This window comes from Natrix helvetica, assembly GCF_964273705.1.
Source record: "Natrix helvetica genome assembly, chromosome: 5".
In the NCBI taxonomy this organism is placed as follows: domain Eukaryota; kingdom Metazoa; phylum Chordata; class Lepidosauria; order Squamata; family Natricidae; genus Natrix; species Natrix helvetica.
In genome coordinates this window covers 87,686,953-87,700,847 of record NC_138551.1, presented here as the reverse complement: position 1 = coordinate 87,700,847, position 13,895 = coordinate 87,686,953, and the positions used below count along the sequence as shown (strand labels likewise).

The 13,895-nt window shown below is 41.3% G+C and overlaps 1 protein-coding gene across 1 annotated transcript in view; it reads right to left on the bottom strand.

The window, feature by feature from the left end:
* The window catches only part of SGPL1 (sphingosine-1-phosphate lyase 1), a 70,933-nt gene that overhangs the window by 4,599 nt on the left and 52,439 nt on the right, over nt 1–13,895 (bottom strand). The window contains exons 10-12 of the mRNA XM_081954503.1: nt 10,701–10,850; nt 9,569–9,807; nt 3,461–3,607 (exon numbers count right to left, since the gene is read on the bottom strand). Coding sequence (XP_081810629.1) covers nt 3,461–3,607; nt 9,569–9,807; nt 10,701–10,850 — 536 coding nt within the window. The remainder of the gene's footprint in view (nt 1–3,460; nt 3,608–9,568; nt 9,808–10,700; nt 10,851–13,895) is intronic.

Here is a 13,895-nt window from a genome sequence, read left to right as displayed (position 1 = left end):
GCATTATAATGAAGTGTGTACTTTCTGTAGGGAGGGGCTATTTTTTTCCTTCATTTATTATGAAAATTACACACAGGAGACTCTGTGTAGATTTTGAATAATAACATCATCAACCTATTATATTATTATACTATAATTTCAGCTTTCTGGAAAGCCTGTTTCACTTCATGTCATCTTAAAAGTCTTAGCCAGGGTTGGGCACAAAGGAAATTTCATAATTCTCCAACAAATTTATAGGCAAAGTGGGAGGAGAGATACAACTGCTTGTCAATAATTTCTTGAGGGCAAGATTCTCTCTCTTAGTGGTAAATTAAAAGCACTGTTGCTAAAAAAAAACAAAAAACACACAATACCCAAATTCTTGGTATCTTCTGTTGAGTGGTTAACTGAATTAGAGGAAATCAGAGAGAAACTGCAGACTGCTAGAGAGATGACAGTACAATGAACCCAAGGGGTGGGATTGAAAAATTTTAGCAACCGGGCAGCTTTGTAACTATTTGACAATTTAGCAAACATTCTTCACCTCCTGCATATTGGCAATTAAATAAAATTGGAAGACAATGATGAAATAGCTAAGTGGCTTTTCCAGTTCTTTCCTCCAGAGAATTTTGAATGCAAACTATGGTTTTATTTTAGCTATGATTGGAGTTAATTTACTCTGGTCAAACACATAGTGTTGTTCAATACAAAATGTGTTCAGGGTTTGCTTGTGTCTTGCTCATGCTTAAAATAACCTTTCACAGATGAAATTATGACAGGTTATAATTGTAAATCTAAAATAATTTAAAAACTAATCTAATCTAATTTTGATGATGCAAAGAAAACCCTAGGCTGCAAAGCATTAACTAACATATTAGTCATTGTTTTGGCTGAATTGAACTATTTATATATATACTTTCAAAATAATTGAGAAGAGTAAGAAAGCTACTTATGACGGGGCTTCTTCTAAATGGTTATTTTCTAATCCAAGCTTCTTAATTTTAGGTCTTAAGAAAAAGGATAGAACTAGGAAATTTATTTGGACAGGGGCAAAGGCTAATTTTTTAAGAGCTGTGAAAAATAAAATCTAACAATATGAAGTGAATTTTTTTCTTAAATGTGAAGAAAAAAAGTATATCCCTTTAACTCTTTGTAATTATCACTATACCCACAAGACAGAAAATAAAACTCAGATTTTATTCTTTAATTATGAAAGTCAAATTTAACAGAATAACAGAACAGAATAAGAATTGGAAGGGACCTTGGAGACCTTCTAGTCCAGCCTCCTGCTCAAGCAAGAGACCCTGTACCATTTCAGACAAGTGGTTGTCCAATCTCTTTTTAAAAACCTCCAGTGATAAGAGGACCCACACCTTCTGAAGTCAAGCCATTCTACTGGTTTATTGTTCTCACTATCAGGAAATTACTCCTTAGTCCTAGGTTGTTTTTCTCCTTGGTTAGTTTCCATCCATTGCTTTTTGTCTTGTCTTCTGATGCTTTGGAAAATAGGTTGACACTGTCTTCTTTGTGGCAGCCCCTCAAATATGGGAACACTGCTATCACGATGCCCCTAGTCTTTATTTTCACTAGAGTAGATATACCCAAGACCTGCAACTGTTCTTCATATCTTTTAGCCTCCAGCACCCTAATCATCTTTGTTGTTCTTCTCTGCACTCTTTTCCAGTCTCAACTTTTTATTGTGGTGACCAAAACTGGATGTAGTACTCCAAGTGTCATTTTACCAAGGCCTTATAAAGCAGTACTAACACTTCACTTGATCTTGATTCTATCTCTCTGTTAATGCAGCCTAGGATTGGATTGGCTTTTTTAGAGGCTGCAGCAACTGCTGGCTCATATAACAGTGATTGTCCACTAGGACTCCAAGATCCATCTCTCAGTTACTACTAGAGCCAGGTACCACCTATATACTATATATGCTATATACCGTATGTGCATTTCGTTTTTCTTGCCTAAATGTAGAATCTTTTTTCTCCACTGAATGTCATTTTATAAGATACGGCCCAGTGTTCAAGTCTGTTGAGATCCATCTGGATCTTGAGCCTGCCTTCTGGATTGCTGGTTATTCCTGCCATCTTGGTGTCATCTGCAAATTTGACACGTTCCCCTTCTATTTCCTCATTTGAGGGAAAATTTAAGAAATTGTATATTCTAGTGCTAATAAGAAAGTATCGATCAAGTTAGTTAGCAACTTACACAAACGTGGAGTAAACATGTGGTGATGTGATCTTTGTACTTGCAGGCCTGAAACCATGCTTTTGAGTAGAACTTAATTCGCATTCCAGAAAAAAAATTGGGATACAACTGAAATCCCAAAGAATGGAATCCCAAATTTTATATAAAACATATTCCAAATATCTTGGAATAAATATAATCTCTTGAAAGAATTTTTTTTTACAGAAGCAAAATTGTTATCCTGAATGAGAAACCATAGAAAATAGCTAAAGCTAAAGGGAGAACATATCTCTTTCTCTGGCATTATTTTTCAAAAACTGATAATTTCGGTATGTATCCTGCAGGATAGATGTGGGAAAGGCATTTCCTGGTATGGGAAAAATAGATAGAAATCCTTTCTTTTTTCTCCCTTTCTAACAATTATGGAAGCCCCATCCATATCTAGTGAAAGCTCACCAACTTAATTGTAAAAAAAAAGTAAGACAAAATCTTGGAGAATTAAGGCTCTCAAAACTACCGTACTTTCCGGAGTATAAGACGCACTGGAGTATAAAATGCACCAGGGTTTTGAAGAGACAAATTAAAAAAAAAGTTTTTGCAGTCTGCAAACCTCCCAAAAATGGCCTGTTTTTCACAAAAATGGGCCGTTTCCCCCCCCCAAAAGGGCGTGGATAGCCTTTAGGAGGCTTATAGAGTACTCCTGGGGGGCAGGGGGGGGGGAATTGAGCAAAAAACGGCCCGTTTTTCACTCATTTTTGCCCTCCCCAGCCCCCAGGAGCTCTCTGAAAGCCTCCTACAGCCTCTGCATGGCCATTTTGGTGAAAGGGGTGGGGTTTCGGGAGGCAAAAAATGCTATATTCAGTGTATAGGATGCACCTAGATTTTCAGCCTCTTTTTTTGAGGGAAAAAGGTGCGTCTTATACTCCAAAAAATACAGTATGTGTCAGGCCTGCAGCCATCTTTCTTTTGGATATTTGACCTGCCACACTTTCTATTATTCTACTATTTGTAACCCTGACACTACGTATGCTGGACAGGTGTGTATCAGTCCAAGATCAGAAACAATTGATGTCTGAATTCCAGCTATTGAGATGCAATAAAGTATGGAAGTTTTGTCTTGAACACCTCCTTGTGGGTTTCCATAGATTTCTGACTGGCCACTGTGGGGGACAAGTGGTCCAGACTTGCCATGAGTCTGCTCCATCCAAAAATTTTAGATGCTTGACCAGCGTTCTGCCTCCCCCACCTGAAAGTGGTGAAGAGAAAAAAAACCACCCCAGAAACTCACCATCGAGGGAACTGTAAAATATTAAGATTCCATCCTCTGGCTATTAACAGGTTTGACAAACGGTAAATGTCAAATGAATCAGACTTGAAAGCAAAGACAGAAACCTCTGGCTTGCCAACGATACAGATGTGGTCCATTTTCTGCAACCTTAAAAGAGAAACATATTAAAAAATACGTTCCCTCTAGTACAGTGATGCAGACTTTTTGTCCTTATGTGCCGAAAGAGTGCACGGCCACACACATAATGCAATGCACATGTGACACACACACATACCACATGCCCCGTCCCCCTGAGCATGCATGTGCGAACCACCACCACTACCACTCCCCCATGACTCATTTTGGACCTAGAAGGCCTCCCTGAAGACTCCTGGGACCAAAAATGGGCTGCAAGGGTGGTGGTGGGGGCTCCCGTATGCATGGCAGACTCCCAAAAATCAGCTGGCCGGCGGGAGACGCTCACACATGCGCGGTAGAGCTGAGCTGGGGTGACAGCTTGCGTGCCCGCTGAGAGGGCTCCACCATAGGTTCATCACCACAGCTCTCATCTATGTTACATTCAATGCTGTAATTTATGCTAGTTAAAGGCCACTATCACAAGTTGTAATTTTAGCTGCTGTCCCTTTTTTGACCCAGGAATCAGTTATTCTTAACAGAGAAAATTGAGGGGGAATGAGGGTGGGGTGGTTGCTTTATTATTATTATTATTTTATTTCTTTACAAAATTTGTGCCTGGACCTGTGTTCTGTCTCTGTATCCACAGACTAGGAAAACAAAACATGATCCAAAGCAACATGAAATATTACTTTATAAAACAACTTGACTTTAAATGAAGAGTATACAACAAGAAGCCACAGTTAAGCGCACTGGCCACATCCAAACACAAAATGTGATCTTATAATTTAATCCAAGGCAAATAGTGTTCCCCAAGTCACAAATTTCCTACTCCAAATCATGGCCTTAGGTAGTTGAGAAGGTTCCTCCCCTCTTCTTTTGGCCTAACATATATGTGGAAAACTGCTTCTTAAACCCATTTTCATTATATAATAAAAAAGGGAGTAGTCGGCATGTGAATAATTGATCCTGATACAATGCAATCTACCAGATCCCCTGCATGGATTGCCCCTGTGACTATGTAGGACAGATTGGGAGGTGCAAGTGAGCGGTCAGACAATGAGATCCCAACTCGTTGGTAGCCTCACAATGCAATGAACAAGGACATACACTCAATTTTGCAGCTATTAAGATTGTTGGACGGGCAGGCACAAAAACAGCCATGGAAGTGATTGAAGCCTGGGAAACTGGTGAGTCAACAGGAGTGCTGATTTACCACCAGCTTAAGTACTTAGGCTCAGTCAGGCCTTGGCAGCACAGGTAAACAACAGCCAATGATTTAATAACCTCCTGCTAGCTGGCACACATTAATAATTATTCCACTACATAAAAAAGGCTCTAGAGATAACCCAGATAATTTCCGGTTAATTAGTTTAATCGATATTTCAGCAAAAAATTATGCTAAGTATTTACTGCATAAATTAGAAGATTGGATAAAGAGAGATAACATTCTAGCTGAAGAACAGACAGGCTTCAGGAGCGGAAGATCTACTATGGGCAATTGTTTTATATTGGACCATCTAATAACAAAGTTTAAGTTTTGGGAAAAAACACTGTATGTGGCATTTATAGACCTAAAGGCTGCCATCGATACAATTAATAGACAAATATTATGGGATAAATTAAAGGCCATGGGAATAGAAAATAAATTGCTATATTTAATTAGATTGTTATACATGGAAACCCAGGTTAGAGTTTGAGTGAACAGGACAGGATCGGTAACAAATGCAATCCCAATAACTAAGGGCATAAGACAAGGTTGCATTTTAGCTCCAACACTTTTCAATTTATACTTAAATGACTTGCCAAAATGTTTGGAAGACATATCACTCCATGGGCCTAGTGTAGGAACAAGACAGGTAAATTGTTTGCTATATGCTGATGATATAATTTTGATGTCGGCCTCACAGGTGGGGCTACGAAGGTCACTCGGAAGGTTGGCAGCATATTGCATAAAGAATCGCTTGATAATTAATGTAAGGAAATCAAAGGTAATGATATTTAGCAGGCAACAAAAGATGTGGAGATGGATTTTAAATGGCAGAAGAATAGAACAAGTTCAGTCATTTACCTACTTAGGGATAGCATTCCAGACAAATGGTAAATGGAATAAACATGTAAAAGCCGGAGTTCAGAAGGCTCTGGCTCGGACGGCCCAATTAAATAAACTTATCTTAGAGAAAACTCCATCTTCATTAACCCCAGTGTTAAAGGTCTTTCAGGCGAAAATTGAACCAATACTTACCTATGGGGCAGAAATATGGGGGTTAGTTAAGTTGCCTGGGTTGGAAATCCCTCAAAAAAAGTTCTTGAGGAGAATCTTGGCTGTGTCCCCTGGAACCCCAGCATGCGTAGTAAGGGCAGAATTGGGAGTACATGCGATTGGCACAAGGGCCATGTTGAAGACTGTTTATTACTGGCTAAGAATAATCGAGATGGAGGAAGGGAGGTTAGTAAAGATAGCCCTAATGGAGCAGATTAGCTCAAGTAATAAAAATAATTGGTTATCAAGAATTTTGAAGCAGGTATCAAGCCTTGGTATTTCTTTAAACTGGCAGCAGTACGATCTTAGGCAGATCAGATCTTGGATTGCACAGAGATTTATGGACATAAGTGCACAATCAGACATTGTGTGACAAGTGACAGCAGCAAAAGTTTGCCCCTGGCTATCAGTAAATAAAATTTTAAAATAGAAAAATATTTAACTTCGCCTTTATCTCCCGTCGTAAGGAGATTTTTTTCCAAATTGAGATTGGACCAACTTCAAACAAACATGCTTTGGGGCAGGTATAAGGGGATCCCTGCAAGTGAAAGAGTCTGTTTATGTGGGACGGGGAAAATCAAAACAATATCCCATGTAATTTTTGATTGCCCCCTGTACTCAGATTTGAGGGAACACCAGTTGGGTAGGATCTTTTATACCAGTACTCCTAAGTCCAAAGAGCACTTTTTGCAACATAGTTTGTTAGGTACTAATTTGCAGTTGGTGAAATGGATTGCCAAATTTACTGTAAAGCTGATGGAAACAAGGACAAAGTTGGTGCAGCAGAACGCGGTTTATTGTAGGAAAGACCACTTGACGGGGTAGACATAGGGGTGACATTGTAATATAATTTTAAGCATATTTAATTTGGAATTTAAATTATTGCACTCTATTCTGTTTTATTTTAAATTGTATTTTATTCCATTTACATTTTAAATTGTGGTTTATTTCAATCTCATTTTAAACTGTAGTTTTTGTCTCTGGAACTTAGTACTTTGATATGGCCCAAGGGCTAATCAATAAAGATTGATTGATTGATTGATTTAATAACCAGTCATCAATACCCCAATCAACATCTAGAAAGCTACATACAACAGGTACCATAAACACCATACATACAGAACAGCCCAAAGTACACACTCTGCTAGACAGAAGTTCCCTGAAAATGGGCTCCAGCATGAGTCTGAAAACTGGGAAGACAAAACCTCTGGTCCAGGTGGCCCACCCAAATTGGATCCTGATCAAGCTATGTTAAAGTAGCAGGGAGAAAAAAAAGATAGAACTTAAGAGTTCCCACCCCATTGCATAACAGCAAATGTTCTGGACTATACTACAAAGATAGAACAACAAGCATCACAAAGCAATATTTCTTTATCTTATCCAAATAAGCTAGAGGAACAGCAAGGTTTAATGGTAATTCAAAGTGCTTAGAATCCCAAGAAACGCAAGAGGTTATGCATTCTTTGTTTAAAACACAACTTGAAAGTTGTCTACACAAAGGACACCCAGCATGACCCTTCTGATGTTTCCTGGACGACAAAACACCAAACATCCTTCCTTACTGGCTATGCTAACTGGGACTGCTGGGAATTGGAAATTTTCATTTAATAGTATCTGGAAAGCCACAGAGCTCCCTCAAATCTCCCTCATAAGCAAATATGACCAGACAAAAATCTCAATAGATATTTGCACTTTTTGAAGTAACAGTGACATCTAAGGATGAGGAAAATTTTTATTTCCAAAAGAAGATGAACCTCTAAAGAAAGATTATTAAGGGATTCATCTAATATTGCTTTATGTGACATTTGTAGTGATGCCAATTTGGGGGATGGGAGCGACCCTCCCCTAAAATTTTGCCTCTTGTCTGTTAAGACAGAGTTATCTGATCACCCAACAGAATGGTGTGGTCAACCAAAAGTGAATGCCACAATATCAGTCTCACAGAGTGTGTAGTTCTGTCCAAGGTAAAGGGAATGGAGTCTCTGCAGATTTTACTGTTCTGACCGAGGCTTCCCGAAAGCCTGAAACAAACTCCTTGTCCCGCTAAAATCCCCTATTAATTTACTGTGAATTCTGCTCATTCACATCCAACAAAGTCTTTCAAGGGAGGATTTTCAGTCACAGACCTTATCTGGCTTGGAGAGCTGCCAGGCCGATATCTGCAAAACTTGGCAAAGAGTCTCGGAGAGTCACGAACGAATTAAGCGAATGAATTGTCTCTTGCAAACTCCACTCCCCTTTCGCTGCTCTTTTATTTCCTCTGGGAGGGGCTGTTTATCGTCCACCTGTGGCCTTACTCCCAAATCGACCCCTGTTCTTTAGCTGTTCCCTTCATCTGGCCTGCCTCACTGATGTCTGATTCTGAAGGCAGCTGATAACTGGCATACAGCCTCTGCCTCTGATACAAAGCCCTTATCAGAGCCTTCTCAAAACTCCAGGTCTGGCCCATGTTCTTCCCCAACCTCCTCAACGTCCGAATCTGCAGCCAGTTCTGCTGCCTGCTGGCGGGCCACAACATTTACTCCTATAGTCGTTGCCAACCATAGGGGGCGATGCTCATCTCCGTTTTGATGCCACTAAGCCAGCGCTGTTCAAAGATGTTTCCGTGGTCATGTGGCTAGCATGATGTCATGGAATGCTATTACTTTCCCACCAAAGTGGTACCTATTTATATACTCGCATTTGCCTGCTTTCAAATTGCTAGGTTGGAGCAAGAGAAGGAGCTCACCCCATCTTGCAGAACTTGGGTCTCAAACCTCGGCTGTCAGCTTTCCAACCACCAAGCCCAATGTCTTAAGCGCTGAGCCATCAGGCTGCACGGTCCTGTCCAAATGTACCATATAATCCTTAGCGGGCATTGTTAGTTGATATTTGGCTCAAATGAAATTCCATGTTTAATTAAAATATTATTTCATGGAACTTTGTGGAGATATTTTCCAAATCTCATCTGAATAAGAAAGATTTCTTGAAAAAGGGAGACAGAAGAAAGAAGCATGAAAGTCTTCTGAACTGCCCATTTCTAATTTCTACTATTTCAGTCAATACGGCCTCTTCTTTCTGCCAATCACCAACAGAGAGTCATGTAAGAGTCATCTTTAAAGGTAAAGGTTCTCTTCGGACTATGCACTAGTCGTTCCTGACTCTGGGGAGTGGTGCTCATCTCCATTTCAAAGCCAAAGAGCCAGCGCTATCTGCAGACGTCTCCGTGGTCATGTGGCCGGCATGACTAAATGCCGAAGGCGCACGGAACGCTGTTACCTTACCACCAACGGTGGTCGCTATTTTTCCACTTGCATTTTTACGTGCTTTCAAACTGCTAGGTTGGCAGAACCTGGGACAAGTAACAGGAGCTCACTCCGTTACACGGCACTAGAGATTTGAACCGCCGAACTGCTGAACTTTCTGATCAACAAGCTCAGCGTCTTAGCCACTGAGCCACCGTGTCCAACTAAGAGTCATCGTTCTCTGTGCTCAAAAAAGGACTGGTTTTTCACTAATGTTCCCTCTCTCCCACCCCCCAATGAAGTTCAGTAGCTTAATCTTACTGTTTTCCCTGCATAATTTTTAATCATGCATATCATCCTAATACACTAATAGCTAAGAACACACTCCTATTTAATGCTTGCAAATAGTACAAGCTGTAGAGCAGCCAAAGAGTGGTTGAAATGGGCACCCAGGGAGAAGGAAGGGAAGCATAACATATAGAGAATCAATGGAAATCGTGTACGTACTCAGATACGATGAACCTTGTAGTTGAGATGATCTTCCTGGTGGCTTCCACATAACCGTTTTCTCCTAAGTGCACCATGGTTGCCCAGCAAGCTGCAATAAGGCATCCAGGTCTGGAACCAGCAATCGTGGGCGAAGGATAAATTCCTCCTTGCCAATCAGGAGCAATGAAGAACTGGTGATGCCGATATTTCCCATCGCTGTACATTATCACTGAGGAGCCCTTTGGCGCGTAGCCGTACTGCAAAGAAAGGGCCAATGATCAGGTTGCAAAATAATCCCCCACCAAAATCACTGTTGACAGGTTCAAGGCCTTTATCTTGAATGATATTATATTCGCACAATATTGGAAAAATGAAGAAACACAGCAAGATGAAGAAATAATTAAGAAGATACTAGACTGTGCAGAAATGCACATTTTCCCTGAAAATAAGACCTCTCTGGATAATAAGCCCAATCGGGCTTTTGAGCGCATGCGCTAAAATAAGCCCTCCCCTGAAAATAAGCCCTCCCCGATAATATTGCAACACAGCAGCAGCCATGAGGTGACCACGCTCGTCGCCTCCTGCACCTCAAAAATAATAAGACCTCCCCGAAAATAAGGCCAAGTGTTTATTTTGGGGGCCAAAATACAATAAGACCCTGTCTTATTTTGGGAGAAACACGGTAGATTGATATTGAAAATTAAGCAGAAAGAAGACACAGAATGCTATCAAAAAGTAAATCTATTTTACTAGTGCTTGGAAAAAAAGGGTGGAGATTGGGAATGTAATCAGAACTGTTAAGCAAATTAGATACACCAGACAACACGATATTTATTAAGTGCTAAGAAATGTAATTAATAAATCAATAAAAATTGGAGGGAAGGAATTACAAAAAAAAAAATCAATAAAATCAATAAAAATTGGAGGGAAGGAATTACAAGATTTACTAAGTTAAATCATTCTCTGTACAATGAATATGGCATTTAATTTCGTTGTGCGAGGTGCAATGACAATAAGGTAACTAACTAGCAATTTTTTTAAAAAAATGATACTGATTTGGAAACAATTTAGAAGAAATATGCATGATCCAGCTTAGCGCAGTTTCAAAGCAACTCCTATCCGAAACGCATACAAATCTTCCTTGGCTCACCTTATGTGTATCTGCAGAAATGCTGGTGATCCCTTTCACTCGGAAATCAAAACGCTGCTGTAAAGGAAAGCCGGCCTTCTCCATGAAGACAATGAGAAAGCCTCCCAGGCAGGCATCCACATGCAAGGGAATATCGTATTTCAAGGCAAGCTGCATCAAGACAGGAGAAGAATTTAATCATTTTCTTCTTGGGTCACAGAAGTGAACAAGTAGTAGAGCCTTGATGGCGAACCTATGGCACAGGTGGCACACAGAGCCCTCTCTGCGGGAACACCAGCCGTCGCCCCAGCCAAGTTTCACTGTGCATGCGCGCGCGCCTCCAGCCATCCAGCTGGTCTTTGGGGCTCTGCTGTGCATGCATGAGGACGGGGGCGCATGTAGGGGACACAAACATACATGTGCGGGGAGCGGGGAGGATGCACAGGGGGCACTGGCATTGCATTTTGGGGCCTCATGCGGCACCCCCCCACTCCATTTTGGCTTCCACATTAGTGCAGGAGGGGTTCCAGGCCCAAAATAGGGGGTGGGGGGAAACATGCAGGGGTATCATATACGCATGCACAAGGGGGGTGGGCACACAGGGGTGTTATACACGCATTGCATTATGGGTGCAGGTGCGCAAACACACTTTTGGACACGCATGCACGCGCATTCAGCACGCGACGACAAAAAGGTTAAACCATCATTCTAGTAGAGCTTGGAGCTTGATAAAGATATTCCTTGCAGAGAGTCCACGGCATTCGACCACAACTGAGCCGAAAATTTATGCTGCCAAGTGAGACAATTAAGTGACTTTTGCCCCATTTAACAACTTTTCTTGCCACAGTTATTAAGTGAATCACTGCAGTTGTTAAGTTAGTAACACGGCTGTTAAGTCGTGTTAGTGTCAGGGTTCCAAGTAATAACCCCAAAGTTCTTGCCCTCCAGGTCACATGTCTATCGCATGGTCCAATCAGGACGTAGTCCCAACTCCGGCTGGCTTTGGTCCACGCTCTTCCAACATCTGACAAAGAGCGTCCTTGGCTCCTACGAAAGATTATTATTTTGGCTACACATCCCCCCGCTATCTCTACCTCCCCCCCCCCCCCACGTTCCCACAGGTCTACCCAGCTTCGTTGAGGCAGCCCTGAAGATGCTCCCCAAATATGGTTTCAGGGCTGACATGAGCCTGGCTTCCCCATTGACTTTGCTTGTCTAAAAGTCGCAAAACGGGATCACATGATCTTGGGACACTGCAGCTTTAACATGTCAGTTGCCAAATTCAGAAATTTTGATCACATGACCAAGAAGATGCTGTGACGTTCGTAAGTGTGAAAAACGGCCACAGGTCACTTTGTTCAGTCGAATGGTCACTAAATGAATCGTTAAGTCAAACGATTACCTGTAATTAGGAAAATTCAAGTATACTCTAGAAAAACTATTCAATGCTATCACTTTAAATTTTGAATTATCATGGCTCGGACTTTTGGCCATGGCGAATAGCTCTTCCTGCTGGCAATTACCAAAGTGAAATATTATTTCATTGAAGAAAGTCATTTAACAGCAGATCAGCATTAACAGACCATTATTTTAAATTTGGGGAAAAGAAAAAAAAACACTTTTCTCATACCTATTTTTTTCATGGTTATTTTCAGAGGCAAAATTTGGATTATTGCTACTTCAACTCAACATCCACCACATGAAATATATTATACTAGAACTGTATTGATTAGCTACTTAACCATATCAAATATATGGAATACAGGATGCAGTGTGAAGCTGATCTAGACCCCTGGCAGTAGCTACCATGGATCTTTGGAAAAACCTGTCCTGAACTAGCAAAACTTTCACCTGGAATGGGTACATGGACGTAGTTATCACAAAGTTGTGATCTTTCTTCAGAAGTTCAGTCTGATTCCCAATTCCTGGATACCTCTGGAATCCAAGCTCAAATAATTGATGGGGTCTCTTTCATTAACACGTCATAAATCCAAATGACAAATAAGGCAAAAAAAGGCATTTGACACACAAACGTGTACATCCAAATCTTCTTTTTAGAAGTATGCTTTCTCATATACAATTATAGTGATGCAAAGACAACCAGAATTGATACTTTATTTCTTCAAGTCAGCACAGACGAGTATCCATTCAGTGATTTAGATGCTGCCCTATTGCTGGGGGACATTTTTGGAAATACAATACAATAGCAGAGTTGGAAGGGACCTTAGAGGTCTTCTACTCCAACCCCCTGCCTAGGCAGGAAACCCTATACCGTTTCAGACACATGGTTATGCAATCTCTTCTTTAAAACTTCCAGTGTTGGAGCATTCACAACTTCTGGAGGCAAGCTGTTCCACAGATTAATTGTTCTAACTGTCAGGAAATTTCTCCTCAGTTCTAAGTTGCTTCTCTCCTTGATTAGTTTCCACTCATTGCTTCTTGTTCTAGCCTCAGGTGCCTTGGAGAATAGTTTGAAGGTTTTTACCGACGTTCCAAGGTCGGTAAAATGAGGACCAAGATTATTTGGGGCAATAGGCTGACTTTGTAAACCTCTTAGAGGGGGTTGTAAAAGCACTGTGAAGCAGTATGTACCATATTTTTTGGAGTATACAATGCTCCAAAGTATAAGACTCACCTAGCTTTGGGTGCGAAAATCAGAAAAAAAATCTGCTTCTGCCTCCCAGCAATTTGCCTCCTTGCAGGAAACATCCCGTTTCAGTTTCAGCACAGCCTGATTAGCACAAGCAGCTGATTGTTGGGCCTTCTGCTGATCAGCTTTCAGGCTGCAGGGTTTGCCATAGACTATTGCCGCCTCTGAGAGCCCCATTTTTTGCCTCCACGTGCCGTTTTTGGCCTCCACACGCCCCTTTTTCTAGCGAGGATTGGAATGGGCAGAAAATGGGGTATGTGGAGGCCGAAAACAGGGCACAAAAGCCAAAAATGGGGTGTGGAGGCCGAAAATGGGGCACGCACAGGCAGCAGTAGGCAATGGCAATCCTTGCAGCCTGAAACAGCTGATGGTCAGGAGGAACCTACAATCAGCTGCTTATGCTAATCAGGCTGTGTTGAAAGTGAAACTGAAACAGGCTGTTCGCTGTTTGCTGCAAGTAGGCAAATTGCTGGGAGGCAGAGGCCAAAGGATGGGGGCCAGTGGGTGGACGGGGCTACATTCGGTGTATAAGACACACCCAAATTTTTACCCTCTTTAGGGGGGGG